The following is a 25,199-nucleotide window of genomic DNA, read 5'->3' on the forward strand; positions in this document are numbered from 1 at the left end:
GGATGGCTGAGGGGTAGGGGAGGGGAGTTGTGGGCAACACAGAGCTCCCGGGGCCATGGAGCATGGTACTTCTGCCACTGTTGCAACACCTCTTGCAGACAAGGGTCCACACCATGGAGCCACTGGAGTGCCACAGGGGAAGGCTGTGCACCAGCTCGGACAGGGACAAATGATGGCTCTTGGTTGGAGGTATTGCAGGCGGCCCGGGGTTGCCATGCAGGTCTGAAGAGCTGCTCAAATCCAGCAACTCTGACTGTCACTGGGGCCCCTTGGGATGAACCAAGCCAGAAGGACCCGGCAGGAAGGGAGGAGCAGGGCCCGTGGCCACCTGGCTTTCAAGGTTTCGGCCTCCACTTGCATCCTTCCAGAAGCACCCATCCACAGTTGTCTCCAAAGGCAACAGATCACCGCTGTGCCGCCACAGGTCAGCCTAAGAAGCCTTGTAGGCAAGGTCAGACTCTGGCTCTGCAGCTTCACAGTGAGGAGAATGACTATGGCTAGGACCCTGAGTTGTTGTTTTTTTTTTTTTTTTTTTTGTCCACCCCAACGGGCACTGCCAATTGCATATTTTTTTTCATTTTTTTTTTATTTAGTAAATATAAATTTCCAAAGTACAGTTTATGGATTACATTGGCTCCCCCCCCATAACTTCCCTCCCACTCGCACCCCTCCCATCTCCCACTCCCTCTCCCATTCCATTCACATCAAAATTCATTTTCAATTATCTTTATATACAGAAGATCGATTCACTATATATTAAGTAAAGATTTCATCAGTTTGCACCAATTGCATATTTTTTAAAAAAGAGGGTAATACTAATTTGTTATTGCTGTGTTTCTGGTCAGATTGCTATTTGCCTAGGTCTTTCCCCCAGTTCCTAGATTTATTATATCGTTTTGGGCCTTGCCCATCATATTTGTTCTTGCCCTGTGTATCTATAGCATATAGGTTTTTAAATCAACTCATGACCATGTAGATGCCCCCTTGAGTTTGCAGAATGAAAACTCCATGAAGTCAAGGGCTATAGCTCTATATGCTCACCATCAAACTCTCAGTTTACAGGACAATACCTAGCATACAGCAAGTGATCAATAAATATTTGTGGGATGAACTACTGAATTCTGGGGCCCAGATCAGTCTTTTTGGCTTCTGCAAATATGCTAATATAAGAAGTAGTTACATTTTACAGGAACAGGCTATGCTCAGGCACTATTCTATGAGTGCACTTTCCCCCTGGATAGACCTACAACTTTCAGTTGGTCTATGCAGGGCTGATACCAAGTCACCCTGTACTGGAAGGGGTTAAAAAGGAATGTACATGCCTATATGAGTTTAACTTAGAGTGAGATACTGGTAACAAAAATGATTAGCTGGGCTAAAGTGAACTAATGTGGAATGAATCAACTGCATTTTACTAAAAAGTGAATGCATAAAGGTACTTCAGAAAGTTTGTGGAAACTGGAATTAAAAGATAATTTTATTTTGGTGAAAAATTTTTGAAATCTGTGTATAGTTTTTTCACAATATTCATAATATTTCACAATATTGCCTTGAACTTTTTGAAGTACCAGTGTGCACAATGTATGTTTTCAAGCCAAATAATATATCTGGGGTTTGGAACAAGTGCTCAGTCTTTTATCACCAGGAATCAAGAAACTATTAGACAGGAATGATTGATTGCTCATGCTCTGGTCTAGATTTAGCATCCTTTTCTTGAGTCATCAACTGAGGACATCAGTATCCTAGAAAAGGTGAAGCTAGTATACATTATACTGACTACTTCCTTACAATAGGACACAATAGGGAGAGTTCACAGGGCCTACAAATATTAAGTTCAGCCTTAGGAAGCTTACACTCCCTTTACTGCAATTCTAGTTTGCCAGCTTTCTTTTTTTTTAACTTTAAATGTGTATCTATGTATTTTTAATTGATCATAAGAGTTGTACATGGACAGGCATTTGACAATACACCAGTTAAGATGTTTCCATCCCATATTTCAATGCCTGGGTTCGATGCCTGGCTCTTGCTCCTAACTCCAGTTTCCTGCTAATGCAGATCCTGGCTCAAATGATTCGGTTCCTGCTACCTATATGGGAAACCTCTGTTGAGTTTCTGGCTCCTAGCTTCAGGCTCCTAGCCATTGCAAGCATTTAGGGTGATGAACCAGGGGATGGGAGTTTTTTTTTTTCTTTTTAATTGTTCATATTTACGGTATTCCCTGTGATGTTTTAATACATGTATACATTGTATAATGCTCAAATCAGGATAAACGTATTTGCTGAAACATTTTTCATCATTTTGTAGTGAAGAATTTCACAATCCTTCTAGATTTTTTAAAATATGCAATACCATACAGTTATCTATAGTTATTTCACTGTGTAATACAACACTATAACTCTTTCTTCTATCTAGCTATAACTTAGTATCAGCTAATAAACCTACCCTGTTACTCTCCCCAGCTTCTGGTAACCATTATTCTGCTCTCAAATTTTATGAAATCAACTTTTTTAGGTTCCACAAAGGAGCTCTCTTCATAAATGCAGCACCACGAGCAAAAACTGCGGATACTGTGCTTGTATGTGGGAACACATTTTTTAAAAAGATTTATTTTATTTACTTGAAAGACAGAGTTAGAGAGAGAGAGAGGGAGAGAGAGGAAGATAGAGGGAGAGAGAGAGGGAGAGAGAGAAAAAAAGAGGGAGAGAGAGGAAAAGAGAGGGAAAGAGAGAGGGGGAGGGAGGGAGAGAGAGAAAAAGAGAGAGAGAAATGCTTTCATATGCTGGTTCATTCCCCAAATGTCCAAAACAGTCGGGGCTGGGTCAGGCCGAAGTCAGGAGCCAAGAGTTTCATCGAGGTCTCCTACATGGTTTTAGAATCCAGAGACTTCAGCCATCTTCTGCTGATTTCCCAGGCACAATTTCAGGGAGCTGGATTAGAAGTGGAACAGCTAGGACTCAAACTGGCACCTGTATGGGATGCCCACATTGCAGGCTGTGGCATTGCATTAACCTGTTGCACCACCACTCCAGCTCCTAGGAACACATTCTATACCTGTTACAAAGATATAAGTGTCCCATAAGGAATTGTACGGATCATCTTGACTGACTGAGGCTAAAATGCATTTCCAGGTCTTGTGTTATTTTAAAAGATATCCCCTGGTTTCTTGAGAGATGTCAATTTTGTGGATACTTGCTGTGTTACAGTATAAATACAACAAGTGGCGGGGGTAAGGTCAGGGTCATGTCAGTGTTCTTTTCATGATGCAGGGGGCAGAGTGCAACTGCAGTATAATTGAATTGATGGCAGCTGTGAAGTAGGGGAGGTGAAGGGCTAGAAGTATGTGTCTGAAATTAACCATAGTAAAGAGTAACTGTGGCTCAGTCAAGTCCTAACCAGTGTCTAGTTAATTAACCATTCCAGGAATCCAAGCCTAGTTAAGGCCTAGTCAGTGCTACAGCTAGTTAAGACATAATCATTCCACTTATGGTATAGTCAGAGCCAAGCCTATTTAGGCCTAGTTAGCCCAGTTAAAGTTTAGTCAGGCTAGTTAATGTCTAGTCAGGGTTTAAATATTAAGATCTAGTTAGAATGTAATTAAGCCTAGTTAGTGTCTAAGTATAGTTAAAGTATGTCAGAATTATGTCAGGCATAGCCAAAACTTAAGCCTAGTTAGTTCAATTTAAATTTCTTCAGAGTACTATTAAAACCTAGCCAGTACCTAAGACTCATTTAAGACTAGTCAGAGTGGGCTGGTGCTGTGGCACAGCAGGTTAACGCCCTGGCCTGAAGCGCCAGCATCCCATATCGATGCCGGTTCTAGTCCTGGCTGCTCCACTTCCGATCCAGCTCTCTGCTATGGCCTGGGAAAGCAGTGGAAGATGGCCCAAGTCCTTGGGCCCCTGCACCTGCGTGGGAGACCTGATAGAAGCTCCTGGCTCCTGGCTTCGGATCGGCACAGCTCCTGCCATTGTGGCCAATTGGGGAGTGAACCATTGGATGGAAGACCTCTCTCTCTCTCTCTCTCTCTCTGCCTCTCCTCTCTCTGTGTGTAACTCTGACTTTCAAATAAATAAATAAACCTTTAAAAAAAGACTATTCAGAGCCCAGTGAAACCCTAGCAAGGGCCTATGACTGCTTTAAGTCTTGTATGAACCTAATAAAACCCTAGTCTTGTCTTAATCCTAGTTAAGGTTCAGTCAGAGCCCAGTTAAGCCCCAGCCAGACTTCAGGCTAGTTTATTTCTAATTAGAGCTCAGTTAAGACCTACCTAGAAGCTAAGCTTATTTGAAACCTTGTCCTAGTCTAATTAGGGTTTAGTTTAGTCACAGAGCTTTGTTAAGAATTAGCCAAAGCCTAGGCATAGTTAGGATGAAACTAAGTTTAGATAAGTTCTAGGCAGAGCCTCAACCTTATTATGTGTTACCTGGAGACCAAGCAGGGTCTAGCCAGTACTTTAGATTAGTTTAGAAGTTGTTGGAACCCAGTGAAGCCTTAGGGCTTGAAAGTCCAGATAAGGCCTCAATTTAGTTAAGTTAAAGTCCAAAGCTAGTTTCAGTAGAACTAGGGCCTAGTTAAGGCTTAGACATTTACATCTTCTCAATTTTTATTTTTAAAAATGTTTGTTTATCTTATTTGAAAACAGAGTTACGCAGAGAGAGGGAGAAATAGAAAGAAAGAGAGAGATCCTTCATCTGCAGTTTCATTAGTTAAGTGGCCACAATGGCCAGGGTTGGGTCAGGCCAAAGCCAGAGGCCTGGAACTCCATTTGGGTCTCCCAGATGGATAGAAGAAGCCCAAGCCCTTGGGCCACCTTTGGCTGCCTTTGGGTATGCTATAATAGGGAGCTGTACTGGAAGTGGAGCAGCTGGAATTTGAACCAGAGCTTATATGGGATGCCAGTGTTGAAAGTAATGGCTTAACTTGCTGAGCCACAATGCTGGCCCCAGAGACATTTTTTTTCCCAAATTGCTTGTTGCATTTTATTTCAACACCAACAATGTATAAGAGCATCCGTTTCTCCACATCCTTGTGAACATTTAATGTTGTCCATGTTTTAAAATTTTAGCCATTCTGCTGGATGTACCTTTTTGTGGCTTTAGATTTCATTTGCCTGGTGACTAATGATGTTGAACAGTCATCATTTGTTTGTTGAGTACTTGTATATCTTATTTATTTATTTATTTATTTTTTTACCACCTGATACTTTATTATTTATTTGATGGGCAGAGTTACAGAGAGAGAGGGAGACACAGAGAGAAAGATCTCCCATCTGCTTGTTCACTCCCAATGTAACCACAACAGCCAGGACTGGTCCAGACCAAAGCTAGGAACCAGGAACTCCATCTGGGTTTTCCACATGAGTGGTAGGGCCCCAAGGATTTTGTCCATCTTGTGCTGCTTTCCTAGGCATTCTGGCAGGGAGCTGGATCAGAAGCATTGCAGCTGGAACTTGAACCAGTGTTCCCATATGGAATGACAGGCATGGTAGGCAGCAGCTTAACCTGCTGTGCTACAATGCTGCCCCCTCTTCTTCACCAACTCCCTCCCTCATCAGAGACTTTTTTAAGTAGACCTAGGACTTAAGACTAAAGGCTAGCCAGATTGGTTAAGGCTTCATTAGTTAAATTTTAGCAATAACTTGAGCCCAGTTTCAACCTAGGTAGTCCAGTAAAGATCTAGCCTAATGCCTACTTAGGTCTAGTCAGAGGTCACTTAAGGGCTAGGCAGGGACCAAGATTTGCTAGGTTCTAGTCAGGATCTAAGTTTAGATAGGATATAGTCAGAGTCTAGTTAGAGTATAGCAAGGACCTGAGACTAAGAGCTTGTTAAACCAGTTAAGGCATAACCAGTCCAGCCAGGTCTGCAGTGCATTTAAAGCTTCATCAGCCCAGTTAGGGGCTTACCAGGGTTCAAACATAGTTTAAGCCTATCCAGAACTCAGTTAAGCCCTAGCCAGTGCCAAAGCTTAATTACAAATATCTAATTAAGGTCTAGTTGCAGCCTAAAATCTAGAAGGCTAATCAGATTCTAGTTAAGGCAAAGCCAAAGACTAAGCCTAAAATGATCTTCATCACAGACAAATTAGGATGAAGTCAGGGCCTAAAACTAGTTAAGGCATAGTCATCTCAGTTAAATCCTATTTATCTAAAGTAAAGGCTAGCTAGGGCATAACCCTTGTTAAGGTTTTGTCAGTCTAGTTAAAGCCTAGTTAATGTTTATTTAAGGCATGGCCTGGGCCTAGTGAAGGGCCTAGGATCTAAACCTAGTAAAGGTCCAATAAGACTTTAGTTAAGGTATAGCCAGGGCCCAAGCCTAGTTAGAGATTAATCATGGTCTAATCAAGGCAAAGACAGAGCTTTAGCCTTATTCATGCATATTTATCCAAGTTAAGTTCTAGTCAGCCCAAGTTCTGTTTAGGCCTAAGCATAGTTAAGCTCTAGTCAGCCTAGTTAGTTTATCCAGGAACTATGCTTTGTTAAAATCTCTTCAAAGTCCCATTAAGGATATTCCAGGACCTAAATCTAGAGAACGTATACTCAGAGTCTAATTTAAAGTGTAACAATGGCCTGGGTCTGTTCAATTCAGTTAAGGTATAGAAGGGGACAAGATTAGCTAATTCCTAGTCAGATCCTACATATGGCCTCGCCAAGGCATAAGCATCGATAGTGCCTAGTCAGAATTGAGGTTAGACAAATATAGAACCTAAATCTGGTTAAGGCCTAATCTTCCAAGTTAAGGCCTAATCAAGTTCTTGGTGTGGTTAAGGGCTAGTCAGGACTAGGGTGTCCAACTCATGTCAGTTTTTCTAGGACTATCCATACTTAGTCCTTAGAATCCTGAGGCTAGGAAAATCCCTCAGTCCCTGGCAAACCAGGTTACTTGGCTGTCCTAATCAAGGCTGTTTAAAGAAAAGTTCCCTTTGCTTTGAAGTTTATGCTTTGAAAACACGTTTCAGTATTATCTCATGCGATTTTTATAGGATCCATTTGATATAGGTGGCATCATAATCCTTAATATATACATGAAAAAATTCCATTTTACAGGGAATTAATGCCTTTCTCAATGCCATCACAGTAAGTTTCAGAGGTAGAGTTTAAATCTGTGTTTGGGCTCAAAAGCCATACTTTTATTGTTTTTAACTAAAGTAATGGGATATGTCTCCTTAATTAAAAACCTCAAATCACAAAAATAATACTTGCTAATGGCATTTTCATCATCCTTATTTCTGATCAGGAAAATGAGTTGCAGCAAACTTAACTGATCTGTCAATTTACAGAAACGTTTATACCTGAGCCTATATGTCTCTACCTCCAAAGCCCATAGAGTCCCCCTTGAAAATAATGTCTCTTTCCTCATTCCTTGTTACTTCCCTATTATCAAAGGCTTTAGTCCATGACTGTGTGGCAGAGGTTGCTGTGTTTCACGTTTCAATGATGCTTGTATCCAATGATCATCTGAAGTCTATCAAGCATTTGGTAGATATTGCTTGCGTAGACTCTCAGCCTGAGGTTTATTTATTAAACTGAATGCTTGCTGGTTCATTGGGGGATATTTGTCTAGCATCGCAGCATAGATGACTTGGTTATAGAGTTATGCCTCAACCACTGAGTTTGCTATGATCTGAAAAAGGACAATTCTGACAAACCACTGAAGAGAAATCTGGTCTTCTCAGTAATTCTTGGGAGGGTTTCTGGATAAATCCCTAGTATAATGACATTCTGGGGGTCAGGGAAAGAATTCCAGTCCTTGCTCTCTGGTACTGTGGACTCAGCTGCCAGAAGGCACTGAGGGCTTGGCTTGCCTTTTCCTGGCTGTGCCATTTCTGTCGTCTCCTGTGAGCTTACCAGGGTGACAGGCATCTCTATTAAAAGGCCTGTACATAAATATAGCTGTATCTTCCACTATGTTATCCTGAGGACAAAATAGTTGCCACCCCTGCAGAATGCAGCAGCTTCTAGATTTGATGCCAATGGTATCAGTATGCCAAGCATAAAGTATCCTGTTTCTCCCTGCCAAGTAAACACCAGCCTCCTCTTTGGTAGTGCATTTAAAGAGACCATCTCCACTCTTCTTGTATAGCAGTGGCAGTGTGGGAGAGCCTTCAACATGAGCAGTTCATGGCTTAGTTGGCGACACAATGGTAAAGGCCACTGGTATGTACATCAGGTTTCACGTGCCTTCTTGGACTCTAATCTCCCCTTTTGTGTTATTATATGACTTTGGAGAACTGTTTGGTTTAATGTGTAATGCAAGAGAAAAGTAGAGATGGTTAGGAAGAAACAAATGATTTACTCCACCAAGTAGCTGGGATATTCCAATTCTTCTTTCTTGAGGAGAATGTCATTTGGGAATCGTTTCTCCGATATTCACAAGGCAATTCCCCACATAAACTTAGGTCTTTTGATGATTTCATATGTTTATGTTCCCATGTGCTGGTGAAACATACTAAGCTTTGAAGGACTGGGTTAATTGTATCAGCAGGACCCATGTCTTAACAAAATTCCTGGAAGGTGTTTCCTTAAGGACTAGGGGCTTTGCAGTATTAAGATGGAGGCTATGGAAAGAACATAGAAATAGGTTCCTGCTTTTACCACATTGTAGCTATATGTTTTTAAAGTTTTATTTGAGAGAGAGAGAGAAAGAGACAGAGAGAGAGAGAGAGAAAGAGACAGAGAGAGAGAGAGAGAGAGAGAGAGAGAGAGAGAGAGAGAGAGAGAAATATGCAAGACAGAGAGCTCTTCTGCTGCCTCATTCCCCAAATGCCCACAACAGTCAGGGAAATGGGGCTGAGCCAGGCTGAGGCCAGGAGCCAGGAACTCCATATGGGTATCCTATGTGGGTTGCAAGGGCCCAAGTACTTGGGCCATTTCTGGTTGCCTTTCCAGGCACATTAGTAGAAAGCTGGATTGGAGGCTGGGGTGCTGGGACTTGGACTGGCCCTCTGCTATAGAATGCAGGCATCCCAAGTGGTGGCTTAACCAGCTATGCCACAGTGACCACCCCTGGTCAAGTGACTTAGGGTAGATTGCTTTACCTCTCTGTATTTCAGTTTTCCTAACTGTACAACGGAGACCATAAACACTTTGTTTCCCTATATGGTAATACTGAAAATCACATGAGATGCAATATAAAAGCAGTAGAAAAAGCACGAACCACTATGAAAATATAAGGAATCATTTATTCTATTCTTCATTCAAGAAATATCAGCAGAATATCTTCCCAAGTGCTAAACACTGTTCTCGTACTTAGACAAAACTGAGATCCATACCTTCATGGAGCTTACATTCTGGAGAGGGAAGCTAGAGAATGAATGATAATCATAATAAGCTAAATAGCTGTTGTAGAAAGTGATAAGTTCTTAGAATAATGAAAAAGGCAGGAAGACTCAGAAGTGCCAGGTTGGAAGAGGGAGGCTCAATTTTTAACAGGTGTGAAGTAAAGCCCTCTTTGAGAATACAAGAAGTAAACAAAGAGGTCTGGTGCTGTGGTGTAGTGGGTAAAGCCACTGCCTGCAGTGCTGGCATCCCATATGGGCACTGGTTCAAGTCCCAGCTGCTCCATTTCCAGTCTAGCAGAGACTATGGCCTGGGAAAACAGTAGAGGATGGCCCAAGGCCTTGGGCCCCTGCACCCACGTGGGAGACCTGGAAGAAGGCTCCTGGCTTCAGATCAGCTCAGCTCCGGCAGTTGCGGCCAACTGGGGAGTGAACCAGCAGATAGAAGACTCTCTCTTTCTCTCTGCTTCTCCTTCCCTCTCTATGTAACTCTGACTTTCAAATAAATAAATAAATATTTTTTTAAAGTAAGCAAAGAATTTGAAGGAGGTGAGGGACTTAGGTATCTGAGTGCAGGGTATTCCAGGCAGCAGAAATGGTTCGAAAGGAAGAGTGTGTTTGGTGAATTTGAGTGACACAGAGGCCAGAACAACAGGAACAGGGAGCTGGAAGGATGATGAAGCCGCAGATTATATTATGGAGGGCCATGTAAGGCACTGTGAGAACTTGGGTTTTACTCTGAAGGAAATGTAGAGTCATCAGACGGTTTCAAGTGGAGGATTGACATGATCTGACTTCCATTGATTTTACTTATTTTTAAAAGAGCACTTATTTATTTGAAAGGCAGAAAGAGAGGGAGGGAGGGACAGAGAGAGACAGAGAGAGAGGGAGGGACAGAGAGAGAAGGAGGGAGGGGCAGAAAGAGAGAGAGAGGGAGAGAGAATCGCTTTTCCATCCATCTGTTTACTCCCCAAATGCCCACAACAGCCAGGCCTAAGCCAGGAGCCTGGAACCTTCCAGGTCTGCCAGATAGGTGGCATGAATTCTAGTATTTGAACCATCATCCACTGCATCACAGGTGCATTAGCAGGAAGTTGGATTGGAAGTGAAGTAGCTGGGACTCAAACTGGCACTCTGACATGGGATGCAAGCATCCCAAGTGGCTTAACCCAACTGGCACTCTGACATGGGATGCAAGCGTCCCAAGTGCCACAATGTCTGCCTTGACTTCTATTTTATTTTATTTTTTTAAAACTTTTATTTAATGAATATAAATTTCCAAAGTACAGCTTTTGGATTACAATGGCTTCCCCCCCCCCCCCGCCCTATAACTTCCCTCCCACCCGCAACCCTCCCCTTTCCCGCTCCCTCTCCCCTTCCATTCACATCAAGATTCATTTTCAATTCTCTTTATATACAGAAGATCTGCTTAGTATATATTATTGACTTCTATTTTAAAGGCATCATTCTGGCTGTCGTGTGTGTGTGTGTGTGTGTGTGTTAAAGATTTATATACTTATTTATTTGAAAAGTGGGGGAGGGGAGAGAGAGAGAGAATCTTTCGTCTGCTGGTTTATTACCCAAATGTCTGCAACAACCAGGTCTGAGCCAGACTGAAACCAGGAACCAGGAACTCCATCCAGGTCTCCCACATGTGTGGGCCCAAGTACTTGGGGATATCATGGGCTGCTTCCTAGTCACAAAAACAGAGAGCTGGATTGGAAGCAGAGCAGCCAGGACTCAAACAGGCACTCTGTTACAGAATGCCAGTGTTGCAAGTAGTGGCTTACCCTGCTGTTCCACAATGCTGGCCCCTGAACTGGTAATATTTGAAAACCAGAAATCTTTCTAGAAACGCTACATCTGTTTCCAGACTCTATGGGACCCTGGAGGCTTCTCACAGCAGCCATGCTGCAGGGGCAAGCCTGTGCAGAGTTCTACCAGGGTCAAGATGAGCTGGCTGTCCATATATTTCAACAGTGTTTTGAGGAAACTATGTTTCTGTCTAGGAAAATAATAAAAAATGATTGTTTTTCCTCATGACTAAGTGTTTTTCTGAAGGGTAGGAAAGAGTCTGTGATTCTTTCGACAACAATGAGCAAATTTGGAGGAGGAGGAAAGAAATCCAGTAGAATTTGGTTTAAATTGACCATAAGGACATTTCCTACTCCACCCTGCCTTTTTTCAGTTTCTGTTTTGAATTTTTCATATATTTTCAAGAAAGGGCCATGTTTAGCTCCTCAGCTGCACAATTCTTTCCTTTCTTTCTTGATACATTAAAGATGGTTCATGGGGATTTTAAATGTCAGATCCTATAATGGGAAAATGCCTTATTGCACACATTTTTTTTTAAGGCAAAGGCTTGTAGTTTTAAAAAACGGAGTTTACAGGGTAAATCCTGTTGCTTTGTTCATTGTATCCCCACAGAGATGTTTCTGCTATGTCAAAATTATAAGATTTGCTCTTTGGGGACAAGATCCTCTTGATGGCTCCTTAGGAATGAGGAGGGCAAGGAGAAGTTATGTGTGTCTGGAGATGGTTTTTTAAGACATCTATATTGAAATGCATGTATACAAATGGTACAATAGCACTAAGGAAGGGAACATTATGACAGAAGTCTCCTGTTTGTAAATGGGAAACTGGCACCTATACTCATTAAAGGCACATTTGCTCCTCTCCCACACAACTGCCTCTGTTCCCCTTGGATCTGAACTAATTTACCTTGCTTGATGCAGAGAAGCTTATCAACTGTGAACATAGACCCAGAGGATTTGGATTCCTTTGCTCCTTTTCCACCTCACTGTTAGACACTTAGTGCCAGTTTTCTAGTTAGAAGTATCACGAAATAGCAGGGTAGGACTTTGAGCTTAAAGAAAAATAGTAGCTTTTGATTAGTTGTGCTGACAAAAATGTGTGTATGTGTAATCTAATGGGGTTAAAGATCCTAGTTATCAGATAGATAGCACAGCCTCTGCTTCAGCAGTCTTTCTGAGCTACTTATAAGATGTGGGTTATCTCATCTTGTATTAATTAAAAACTCTATATAGGGGGAAACATTGTGGTACAGCAGGTTAAGCCACAGCTTGTAATATCTGCATCCCACATTGGATTTCTGATTTGAGTCCTTGTTTTATTGCTTCTGATCCAGCTTCCTACACATAGGGAGCAGCAGATGATGACCCCAAGAATGTAGGCTCCTGCTTCCCACATGGGAGATCTGGATGGAATTCCTGCCTCCTGGCTTTAACATGGCCCAGCCCTAACAATTAGAGCTATTTGGGGGAATGAATCAGAAGATGGAAGATCTCTCTATTTCTCTCTCTTTCGCTCTTGCTCTCTCTATCACCTCTATCATCTCTATTTCTATCTCTATCTCTATCTCTCTCTTACTCTGTCTTTCAAATATTTTTAAAAACTTATGTCTAACAATAAGAGCCCCTTGCTTTAGTACTTCTGTAAAGTAGAGAACCACACAGGCCAAAGGGAATCTTCCCTAGGCATTCATACTTTGCTCTTTTTTAAAGAAAAGCATTTATTTATTTGAAAGTCAGAGTAACAGACACACACTCACATGCACACAGATCTTCTATCTGCTTATTCATTCCTCCAATGGCCATAACAGCTGGGGCTAGGCCAGGCCAAAGCCAGGAACCAGGAATTCCATCCTGGTCTCCCATGTGGGTGGCAGGGACCCAAGTACTTGAGCCATTATCTGCTGACTTCAAGGATGGCAATGTGTTAGCAGGGAGCTGGATCAGAAGTGGAGTAGCTAGGACTCAAACCAGTGCTTTGATATGGGATGCTGATGTCACAGGTAGTGGCTTAACCCGCTGTGCCACAACACCAGCCCCTGCATGTTCATACTTCATTCCATTTTCATTAGATTTGATGACTGGCTTATCGAACCCTGGTAAGACTGTCATTGACTTGCTGTCCTCAGTGGTTTTATAGGAAGGAGCCTCAAAATTTAAAAATGAAACAGCTTTAGAGGTTTGCATACATACCATGAAGTCTGAAAATTTTAAGCATTCAGCTCAGTGCTTTCTTTTTCTTTATATATGTAATCATATATATAAAAAAAAGATATATGCTTCCCCACAAGCCTTCCTCATAACACTTCCTAGTCCATAACCTCTTACCCAGAGGTAATCACACTGTTCATTTCTGTTCTATAGATTTGTTTGCCTGTTCTTAAATTTCATATAAGTGGAATGACATGATATACACTGTACTTTTATGCATCTTGTTTCTCTTAACATTCTTGTGCATGTATTTTGGTAGATATGTGCACTGTTTTATTTTGGTTATATACTTAGGAGCATAATTGCAGGGACATGTGGTAGAAGTATGTTTAGTTTTAGTAGATGCTGCCAAATAGTTTTCCAAAGTAGTTGTATCAGTTAACACTTCCACTATACTCCATGTTCTTCTCAATGCTTGTTGTCATCAGTCTCTTCAATTTTACCTGGTGGGGTTTTGTGTTTCTCATTGTGGTATTAACCTGTATCTGTGATGAGTAATAGTAATGAACACCTATTCATGTACCTGTAGGCCATTTGGATATTCTCTGCTGTGAAATGACAGTTCAATTATTTTTCTATTAAAAACCTGTCTTTTTTTCTTATTGATTTGTGGAATTTAAAAATGTGTGGGTTAAATGTAAGGTGTTTGTGGGATATATATTGTGAATATTTTTCCCAAATTATGGTTGGCCTTCTCACCATGAGTCTTTTGATAGGCAAAAGTTGTTTTTTAAAAAGATTGATTTATTTTTGAAAGTCAGAGTTACAGAGATAGTGGGGAGAGATGGAGTGGGGAGAGATAGAGAGATCTTCCATCTTCTGGTTCACTCCCAAGATGGCCACAATTCCAGGTCTGAGCCAGGTTGAAGCCAGGGGCTAGGAGCTTCATCTTTGTCACCTATGGGGGTAGCAGGGACTCAAACATTTGCCATCTTCCATTGCTTTCCTAGGCACATTAGCATGGAGCTGGATTGGAAGTGGAGCACCGATGACACTAACAGGTGCCCATATGGGATGCCAGTCTTGCAGGCAGTGGCTTAACTCACTACACCATAACTCTGGCACCAGAAAAGTTCTTAATTGATCTAAAAATAACTTATTAATCTTTTCTTTCATAGTTAATGTTTTCATACCTTATAAGAAATATTTGCCTACCAAAGATCACAAAGATTTTCTCCTGTGGTTTTATCTGGAAGATTCATTAGTTTAACTTTCTCATTTAGGCCTATTATCCATTTGAAATAGTCAACTTATTATTATTTTGCTATCTGGTTTGAGGTAAAGTTATGGTTCCATGGATTTATTTGTCTTTTGGTGCCAGTACTATGCTGCCTTAATTTCTGTAGCTGTAGAGCTAGCCTTGGGTTTCTGATCGGTTATGCCTTCCAATTTTGTTCTTCAAGATGGATGGCTATACTGGGCCCTTTATGTGTCTATATATGTTTTAGAATCACTTTGCCCAAAGTGCCCTTTGGGAGTAGTTTTAATTTTATTGATTCATTACCTTCCCCTAAATTCCTCTAACTTCAAAATCTATATAGCCTTTGACAGTGTTTGTGGCAGTTTCTCACCCTCTATTGAGAATTTGCCTCTGAAGTACCTGGAGACTGTGGGAGATTTCACTTCATCTTTCTTGCCCAGGTGCCAGCCTAGAACTCAACTAACATCACGTAAGAAAAACTAGTCCTGCATTTCTGTCTTCTCAAATTTCCCAACCCATTATGTTAGCTTCCTGCAACTGTCAAAAGTTATACTGATTTTTCCTTTTCCACAGTAGAGTCCCTCTGCCTTAGGGCTAAGCCTCATTTACAACCTGTGCCTAGAGTTAGCAAATGCTGCAGGAAAGAAAAAATGCCTGTGACTGTCAGCTCACTTAGGAAGGGCTGTTTGCTCTCTGAAATTTTAGTTTAGCTTGTCTTTGTTTTCACAGTTTGCAAGTATCTTTAAACCTATTAATTTTGATTTTGTTTTGTTTTATTTTTGTTTGTGGCAGGAGCCTTCACATCCTATCTAAAAGCAGAAGTCCAGAAATCATTTAATAGGCAGAACTTTGGGCTGCCCATCCATCTTGGCTCTATCATAGGTAAGTAACTGATGAGCATTTGGGACAATTCACATCGAGGAAGGGCAGGTAACGGACACCTCCCTAAACATGCCCCTCACAGATGATGGGGATTTTCTAGGGTATTGTTGCAGTTCTCCTGATCCCTCTACCTTAGTCAATCAGATTAACATTCTTAGTTTTATTCCTGCTTAGGAGAATGAGATGTCAGCTGTGGCTTTACTGAGGCAAATTTGTTCCGTATGCACTAGCAAGTGTGCCTTCTGGCATAGGACTTTAGAAGTTAGATCCAGGCTGACTTTCAACTTTGTATCTTTTCTTACCATGTGACCATCAGCAAATTGCTTAATCTGCCTGATCCTCAATTTTTCTATTTATAACTTCATACAATTATTTCAGTGTGAGGATTGAATATACTAATATAAGAAAAGTAAGTTTCATAGTGCTTGACATGTAATAGATCTTTCATAAATGTGAGCATTTGCCAGAATAATTATGGGTATGTCATCTCATCTGATATATACTTTTTGAGGCTGAGCATTGTGCTTGGTTACTTTTTATGGGGGTGGAAGGAGGAGGTAAAATTTACACATAATGAAATGCACAGATCTTAAGAGCACCAGTTAATGAGTTCTGACAAATGCATACTCCTGTGTAACTCACACTCTAAAACATGATCGTTACCATCCATTACCCTAGAAAGTTCTCATGCTCCTTCCCAATCAGTTCCCAATTCACTAGAGGCAACCACCTTTCTGAATTTACTCTACTGCAGATTATTTTGCACTTCCAAGAATTGCATATGAATAGAGTCATACAGTATGTATTAATTTATGTCTGGCTCCTTTCATTAAATATAATGTCTTTGATATTCATCCATGCTGTTGTCCCTGTCCATGCCTTTCTTTTTATTGATAACTGTATCATGTTGCATGGATATAATGGTTTGTATAACCATTATCTTGATTGGTACTGGGGCTTTTATCTAATTTTTAAAGCTTCTATAACCATTCTTGTGAAAATCTCTTTGTGAATTTTCATTCTCTTGGGTAAATATCTAGGAGTGTAATTTCTAGGATACAGATTGGTACATACTTACTTTTATAAGAAACTGGTAAATATTTTCCCAAAGAGGTTACATCTTCTTACATTTCTACTAGCAATATGTGAGAATTCCGGTTGCTCTACATCTATGTCAATAGTTGGTATTGTCAATATTTAATTTTAGCTAGTCTAGTGAGTGTATTCTGGTATCTTATTGTGGTATTTATTTACATTTCCATAATGACTAATGGTATTGAGTATATTTTTCATGTGCTTATTAGATATTCATTTTCTTTCTTTGTAAAATGTCTATTCAAATGTTTTACCTATATTTAATTGAGTTGTTTGTGTTTTGTTAGTAATTATAAATGTTCTTTAAATATTCTAGCTATACGTTCTTTGTCAGATATCTGTTTTGTGAATGTTTTTTCTTAGTTTGTTAGTTGCCTATTTGTTTTATTAACCATATATTTTAATGAATTGCTTCATTCTTCTACCCCCTGTTATCCTCATACACAGTTGAAGCTTGATAGTACTTTCTGAATTGATGAGCTAAAAAGGATTGCTCCTTCCCTGCCTTCATTTTGACAGGCATTCTTCCCTGTGTTGGGAATATAGCAGGAAAAAAAAAGATGCATTTCTTAATTTCATGATATTCCATTTTAGTCCATATATATGTGAGAGTAGAGTGGGAGATGGAGAAAAATAAGTAAACAAAAAAAATCTGAGCTAGTTACAGGTGCTGTAAATCACAACTGCAGTATATGCTTTATGGAAAAGGGATGACGAGGAGCTTTTGTTTTTAGGTCTGAGGATAAGAAATCTGAGGAGGTAATATTTAAGCTGAGATCAGAATGACAAGATGTCTGTTTTTTTCCAGAGGGAAATGGATTCCAGGCAGAGGTAACAACTAATAAAAAGACTCTAAGCACTAACTGCTCAAAATCACCTTAGGCAAACTAAGATATCAAGGTTGGTTACTTTGGAAATTATCATAACTGGAATAAACTGATGCTATACTCTATTTCTTAATATTTCAGTACTTAACACTTTCTCAGTACCCTCTTTCCCTCCCCTCACTCCTGGCTCCTGGCTTCTAAGATGATTTGAAAATAGGAATTGTAGATTAGGTAACATGAGGATCAACAGAATTAAGGCTAGATTAGGATTTTTCTTCCCATCCAAGGTCACCAAGCTGCAGAAAAAAATACAACAAAGGCTACATAAAGTAGTAACTACATTTGTCTTAAAAGAGAGCAAAATATTAAATGTTCTGCCTCTACATTTTTCATTTAGACTATGTACTATCCACCTTCATGAATAGAATGTAATTTATAGTATTTCTAATTATTTTCCAGTTTATAAGGAGAGATGGAAGTAAGGATAGTGGAAAGGCTAGAGGAAGACAGAGATACAAATAAGGTGAAATAGAATAAAAAAACATAAGTTAATAAATGGGGGCATATTGAATAAGAGGAGGAATAGGAGTCCTAGGGGGAGAGAGAGAAGCTGAGAGGGAAAACTTGGAGAAAAGGAAGCCAAAAGTTATACAAGATTGGTGTATCACTCTCTTTGGGTTATGGATTCCATAATAGGGTTTTGTTTCCTTTGAAAAATGTGTTGGTGCTCTTTAAATATATTTAATGCACAGGTTTCTTTTGTGTTTTTCTTCTGACGCATGCTCTAACTTAATGTCAAATTCCTTTCCCTGATTTGTTTCTGCATTTCTGCTACTAACCTGCTTTGTCTCTAATCAAATAACAGATCGTTTTAATAAAGCAACTGCTATTCCTCTAGGACTCATTCTCTCATATTTCAGATAGAAAGTTGCCTCCAACCCAAATTATACTTTCTGATTGTCATGGTTGTGACCCTTATCATCAGAGCAAAAGCCATGTCTTCTGGTAGGATTCTAGCCAAAAACCTAAAGTGATTTGACAGGACTTACGCTAATTGGAGATAGTGTATAACTGAGTAGGTCAAACCAGGCCCTGTAGAGATAAGCAAGCTTCATGTGAACCATCTGGCTGGTGATTTGCTGTACTCCAATAAACATGCAATGAGTACAGTCAGTTGGAGGTGAAGTCTGTGGCTTGCTGGGCCCTACTCTGGGCAGAACTGCTAAAAATTAGGCAATAAAAGAATTGACAGTATATTAAAAGAGTAAGATGGACTTCATAACACTTTCCACCATTGAAAGTTTGAATGAGTCTGGAGAAAATAAATCAGCCCAAGTTATAGGATTAGTAGCCAGAAATTTAATGTGGGTGTGTGGCCCAACAAACAATTGGCCAAATATATTTATCTATAATGATCAACCATAGACTAGAGATATATGCTATTTTAAATGGAAAATTATGGACTGGACTATGGTGGGAAAACAGTCTAGTTAAGGGACATATGAAAGGAAATCAATGAAATGAATTTAACATTTCATGTAGGACATGTATCAGAATGGAAAGACAGAATTATTTACTTCAAATAAGACGCAGAGAAGATAGGCCCCTCAAAACAGTGTAGAACCAGTAGCCTTCCAGCTCAGCTGCCTTATCTGTCAGGTCAATTTAGGGTTATAGTGGGCACATGAAACTTCAGGGCATATGAATGTACTAGGTAAACAGAGGCAAAAGATTGAAAAAAAATTATTCCAACAAACAGGTAAGTAAACAATATAAGATCATTAAATTACTAAAAACTTATTGTATCCTCAACGAACTCATTTTGAGGGGGCTATTTCATGATAAATTAGGCAAATGTGGCAAGTATTGGGTCAATCCTTAGATTTTTTTTAAAGATTTTATTTATGTATTTGAGAGGTAGAGTTACAGACAGTGAGAGGGAGAAACAGAGAGAAGGGTCTTCCTTCCCTTGGCTCACTCCCCAAATGGCCACAATGGCCGGAGCTGCACCCATCCAAAGCCAGGAGCCAGGTGCTTCTTCCTGGTCTCCTATGTGGGTGCAGGGGCCCAAGCACTTGGGCTATCTTCCACTGCTTTCCCAGGCCACAGCAGAGAGCTGGACTGGAAGAGGAGCAGCTAGGACTAGAACCGGCACCCATATGGGGTGCCTGTGCCTCAGGTGGAGGATTAACCTACTGCACCTCTGCGCCGGCCCCAATCCCTAAATTTTTAAACAAAGAATATTGCTTTACAGAAGTATCTACTTACTCAGGAAGATGATTTACACAGCCCACAAGACATGCAGTTGAAAGTAGTACAACCATGATGTTTGACAATGGTGGAGGAATTACCTGCTAAATGTGGCAGATTGACAATAATAGGAAATACCAAAGAACTAATTTCATAACTGAAGTTGTTGAAAGTTTGGTGGAGAGTGTGGGATCTGTACTTACCATATACTCCCAGGCTGAAGGGTATTTGGAAATTTTAATGAATGGATTGCTAAAAACACAGAAAAAATTTAGTAGTGCTAGATATAAATGGCAATGAGGCAAAGATGCTGATAGAGAAGACTCCATTTATAGACTCATTAGAGATGTTTAAGAGAGATGGGCAAACTACATCTGCTCACTCTGTTCTCAAATCCCCTAGCAAGAGAGAAAGAGCCTAAGAAATTAAAGGAAATACTGCCGAGGAACAGTACTGTTGTCATTGTTTTTTTTTTTTTTTTCCTTACTACTTGTTGAATGCTTTATTTACTGGAGGGTTAAACTTGTGATTATAAGCAAAATTCAAAGTATGTCATTGTAAAAATGAAAAGAAAAATAAGAAAAAAGGAGGAAGGGTGGGAAGGAAGGAGGGTAGGGTAAGAAGTATCAGTCATACTCTTAAAACTGTATATATGGAATACCTGGAATTTGTTCCCTTTTTATAAATAAAAATTTTAAAAAAGAAATTAAAGAGTGGTAGATCCTTTTAGGGTTATCAAACAAGGAGGAGAAATAGCTACAGACATTCTTTCAGCCTTATGGACAATTCTTAATAGGGACATCCTGTATCTAGAGCCTGTAGGATGGATAAAGACTCGAGGATACTAACCTTTATATTTCTTTTTTCTGTTATTAGATCTGCTTTGCTGATTTCTCTTGGCTGTGACAATCTAGCAGTTGAGTACTAGTACAAACACAGTAACATAAGTAAATTTTGTGGGAGGTTCACCAACCTCATCAAAGACCTCTGTAGTACCACGAGCCTCTTTTTATACTTGATCACCATCATAATAATATCAGCATCTTCATTTCTCATCTAAACCAACCAGAGATCCATTGTGAGCCATCAAGTATCCATTTTCTACATCTATCCATCAAGACTCCATTTTCTACAGCTTTTAATAATATTTTTTCTATAGAGATAAATATAGAGGCATGGATTCTACATCAGTCTCTGTGCTAGTTGGTGAAATTTCTGATTGTTTAGATCAGTTAATAAAAATTCTTGAAGGGCAATTACAGTCGATTTTATAACACCAAATTCCTCCTGTAGCACAAAATGATAGAGCACAACAGACAGGAGCTGTTGCATTTCCTTCCAGGGATGCTTCCCTACCAGATCTCTCAAATCTTGCAGACTTAGAATCAATACTTTCATTAAGGGAAAGTGAAAACCTGATCTTTGATGATGATGATTCCATGTTAGATATAGAAGGTTTAAGCGAAGTGGTAATGTCTATTATAAATGATGACTTAGAAATAAGTAAGACTCAGTTTTTCCCCACTGGCAAGTGAGAACTGATCATTCCTGTTTCAAATATATTTTGATTGTTCCAGACATTAGTAATTTGAGTTTTCTCCTGGTTCTGCACACTTTCATTATTAACAACTTATAGAAAAAGTAAGACTTGATTGATTTTCGGTAAATGCTGGGTTCTCCTTTGTTTTTGTTCAAAAAGCCCTGGCTTTAGTGATATGGTTCTTCCTTTAACTGCACTTGTTCTCTTTCTAGGATTTCTAATGACAAAAGCAAACAATAGCAAAGAAAAGAAACACCTAGCCTAACAATGGAGTGGAGAACTGATAAATGCTATCATATCTTGGGCCCCAGTTACATTGTCTTTTTTAAAAGATTTTTTTTATGTATTTGAGAAGCAGAGTTATAGACACAGAGAGGGAAAGACAGAGGAGAGAGTTCTTCAATCCACTGGTTCACTCTCCAAATGGCTGCAACAGCAGGAACTAGGCCAATCTGAAGCCAGGAACCAGGGGCTTCTTCTGGGTCTCCCATGTGGGTTCAGGGGCCCAGGTATTTGGGCTATCTTCCACTGCTTTCGTAGGCCATTAGCAGGAAGCTGGATTGGAAATGGAGCAACCAGGACTCAAACTGGTGCTCATATGGGATGCTGGTGCCATAGGCAGACACTTAACCTACTAAGCCACAGTGCCAGCCTCTGCACTGTCTTATAATAAGTGGAAATTAAAAGGAGACTACTGCTAGAATGATATAGTGAATATATTTGCATTAATTGGATAATATGGGGATACTTTTACTTGAAAAGTATAAATTCTTACTGGGCTTTTAGGAGACAATGTGTCAAACAAAAGATGCTAGAGCAGACTAAGGGAAATAATTCTAAAAGAGGAGCATCTACTAGATAATAAAGCTGCAGATATGTTTTCATATGACTATATGTTACCAGGAAGCAATCTTTGAAAAGCTAGTGCCAAGAGGTTCCAATGAAAGACTGTTCCTGCAAATGCCAACTCATGTCACTTTGAAATGTTGTTCCCCAAATGCACTACTACTTTGCAGTATTGCTCCCCAAAAGTAAATGGAATTATATAAAATGACAAAGAGAAGAATACAAGGTGGGCTAAACAAAATCCTGTAAGGACTATACAGTAATAAAAAGTCTAACACTTATGACAGGAGTAGAAATGATGGTCCATAAGGGGAAGTGGATAAAGTGTATCTTCTTGAATATAACTGAGTGTAAAGAATAGTTGAAGGCTCCTTACAATGAGTCTGATGCAACCTCAACTTAGAAATATTTTGTATTGAGAAATAGGATCATTGATGAATGCAAACAAAATGTGGACTGGTATTTAGCCACAATAATTCTACATATGCCAGAAGGGTAAATGTGATAGCTGAAGGTCTTCCACACCAAAACATACAGGGACCAAATATACGTGTGGAGAATTCACTGAGCATATCAATTCCGTGGCATATGGTCTGCTCAGTTTGGAAAAATGGCTATCCTTCAGGCATGCCCATGAATACTATGGCCCTCATTCCTAAGGCATGACCTTTGATCTCATGACTCAGGCAACAACTAGGTAAAAACATAAAAGGTATACCACTGGGAAATTTGATATGTGCAAGTTGTAAAGAAATGGCACAAAGAAATAAACCCACACTGGTGGAAACCAGATTATATCAATTTATATGGAGTCAAAAGGATTAAAATGACATTTAATGCAGATGATTTCAGAGCTAACCAACATGACAGATGCTGTACCTAATACTAAGTGAAATCTGCACCCACAGATAATTAGCTACCATAAAAGATCAATGCAGGCAATTATAGACAATGTAACGAGCTGTTTTTGAATGAGCAGTAGCAGAAGAAACACAAATTAGTTTGGTCACTGAATCGTAGGATAAGGTTATTTAACAAATTTAATAAAGAGACTGTTATAGGAAAAGCTACCACAGGTCCTTTGAAAATTGGAAGAACTTAACAAAGTTATTCAACATATTAAAATGAGAAAATTCCACAATAGACTGCTATATGGAAAGATTAGTAGAAGTAGGCAAGGACCCAAGAAACTTCCTAGAGTAAATGAAGACAGATAGGAAAAAATAAAAAGTATGTCATAGAGCACCTACTGTGGATAATTGCAAGCCATACCAGAAAGCACATCGAGGGACTTTTCTGTGACAGTATCAGGAGAAACTGAACTTGACTTGCCAATGAAGGGGACTGTAGATATTCATTTATGTCAAAAATGGCAAATAGTTGATGCATTTCAAAGGGACAATGCCAAATTAACAGCCCAGTAGGAAGGCAAGAAGAAATGGTTTATCCCTCTATTTCAATAGGAACAATTTGCAAAGATTAGTGATAGCATTTATACAAGGAAGTCTGCATTTAGCAATACATTTAGTATTCTTACAGCAGAGAAACTGGGTAAGAACTAAAAGATAGAATCTGTGCTTTAATTAAAGCTTCAAAAACATCCAGGAAAGATACTTACCCACAAGGAATTTGGGCTTTAGAAAACTGGGCTATAATTTTGTGTCAAAATAAAATTCAAAGCATAAATACTTGGACAAGATTAGGAAACATATCTAAGGAGAGACCACCATTGTGCTACAAATTCTATGTGGTGAGCCATTTAGTTGTAAAAGGAAAGGCCTGATGCTCTTCAAACATGGTAGATGCTGAAGGATAGCTATCACTCCAAGTAGAACTCTAGAATGTGGACATTATAGCAATTCCACAACAGAATAGTTTGGCCTTGTTAAGAAACTCAACATCTTATAGGAGAACACAAGAAACCATACAGACAGTAGCAGGTCATCAAAATACATCAAGAGAAACTTGTGAGACCACTCTAGACCTTGCTACAAAATAAACATTTGAACTAGTCTATAAAACAGCTAATTGGCAAGATGGTCTTTAGGTGCAAAAGCAGGAAGTTTCTTCAACTTCCCAATATGTAAAACTGGCTGGTTTCTTGTATATCCAAGTCATCTGGAAAGATTATACTATAATGGCACCTCAGGAATAGATGAGTTATATTTCTGTGCTTGCTCTGGGTGTATGATTTTATGTGTTTAAGCCGTTGTTAAGATATAAACCTCTCTACAGAATTAATTGCTGTATTAAGTATGTTTGCTGTATGGAATATAATTAGAAACAGAGTTATTGGTGATTAGAAATAAGCTTAGAGAATAAGAAAATACTTAGAAATAAGAACTAATGAGGAAGGCTTTTTCAAGAGAGCAAAGAAAATTAATAAATTGTCAAGAGTTATGCAACTGTTTATGGTGAAAAGCCATAATACAGAGAAGGCAGGTTTATGATCTAAGCCCTGTTTTAGTATTATGAAAATTAGCCAAATCTGAGATGCTGATAGAATTAGCTGGTTGGCAATTGGCACTTTTTGTGTACTTAAAAGCTCCATCAGATCTAGTACTGGTGGTTGAACTCTTTAATTAACACACAATTATTCTTAGGTGTTTAAATTTTAACTGAAAAAAGTGATCCCTGTTAAATATAAGAGTGGGAAAAAGAGAGGGAGGAGATGTACAATTCGGGACATGCTCAATCGGACTTGCCCCAAATGGTGGAGTTAGAAACGTGCCAGGGGATTCCAATACAATCCCATCAAGGTGGCATGTACCAATGCCATCTCACTAGTCCAAGTGATCAATTTCAGTTCACAATTGATCACACCGATAGGTCTAAGAGTCAAAGGGATCACACAAACAAAACTAGTTTCTGCTAATACTAACTGATAGAATCAAAAAGGGAGAGAACGATCCAACATGGGAAGCGGGAGACACAGCAGACCCATAGAATAGTAGATGTCCTAAATAGCACTCTAGCCTCAGGATCAGCCCTTAAGGCATTCGGATCTGGCTGAAGAGCCCATGAGAGTATTTTAGGCATGGAAAGCCAAGACACTCTGAAAAGAAAAAAAAAAAAGAAAAAAAAAACCTAAATGAAAGATCTCAGCAAGTGAGATCCCAGTGGAAAGAACAGAGCCATCAAAGAAGGAGGTACCTTTCTCTGAAGGGAGGAGAGAACTTCCACTTTGACTATGACCCTGTCGGAATAAGATCAAAGTCAGTGAACCCTAAAGGCTTCCATAGCCTTGGCAACTCATGACTAG

General features: G+C 39.6%; 2 protein-coding genes across 2 annotated transcripts in view; one reads left to right on the plus strand and one right to left on the minus strand.

Annotated features, from left to right (window-relative positions):
• Positions 1–25,199, minus strand: part of TRPC5 (transient receptor potential cation channel subfamily C member 5) — a 166,125-nt gene that overhangs the window by 85,067 nt on the left and 55,859 nt on the right. The window lies entirely within an intron of this gene.
• Positions 20,727–21,086, plus strand: TRPC5OS (TRPC5 opposite strand). Its single transcript, XM_062184341.1, is given in 1 exon segment — positions 20,727–21,086. A coding segment is annotated over 1 exon segment (360 nt).

Source organism: Lepus europaeus, chromosome X (genome assembly GCF_033115175.1).
Source record: "Lepus europaeus isolate LE1 chromosome X, mLepTim1.pri, whole genome shotgun sequence".
In the NCBI taxonomy this organism is placed as follows: domain Eukaryota; kingdom Metazoa; phylum Chordata; class Mammalia; order Lagomorpha; family Leporidae; genus Lepus; species Lepus europaeus.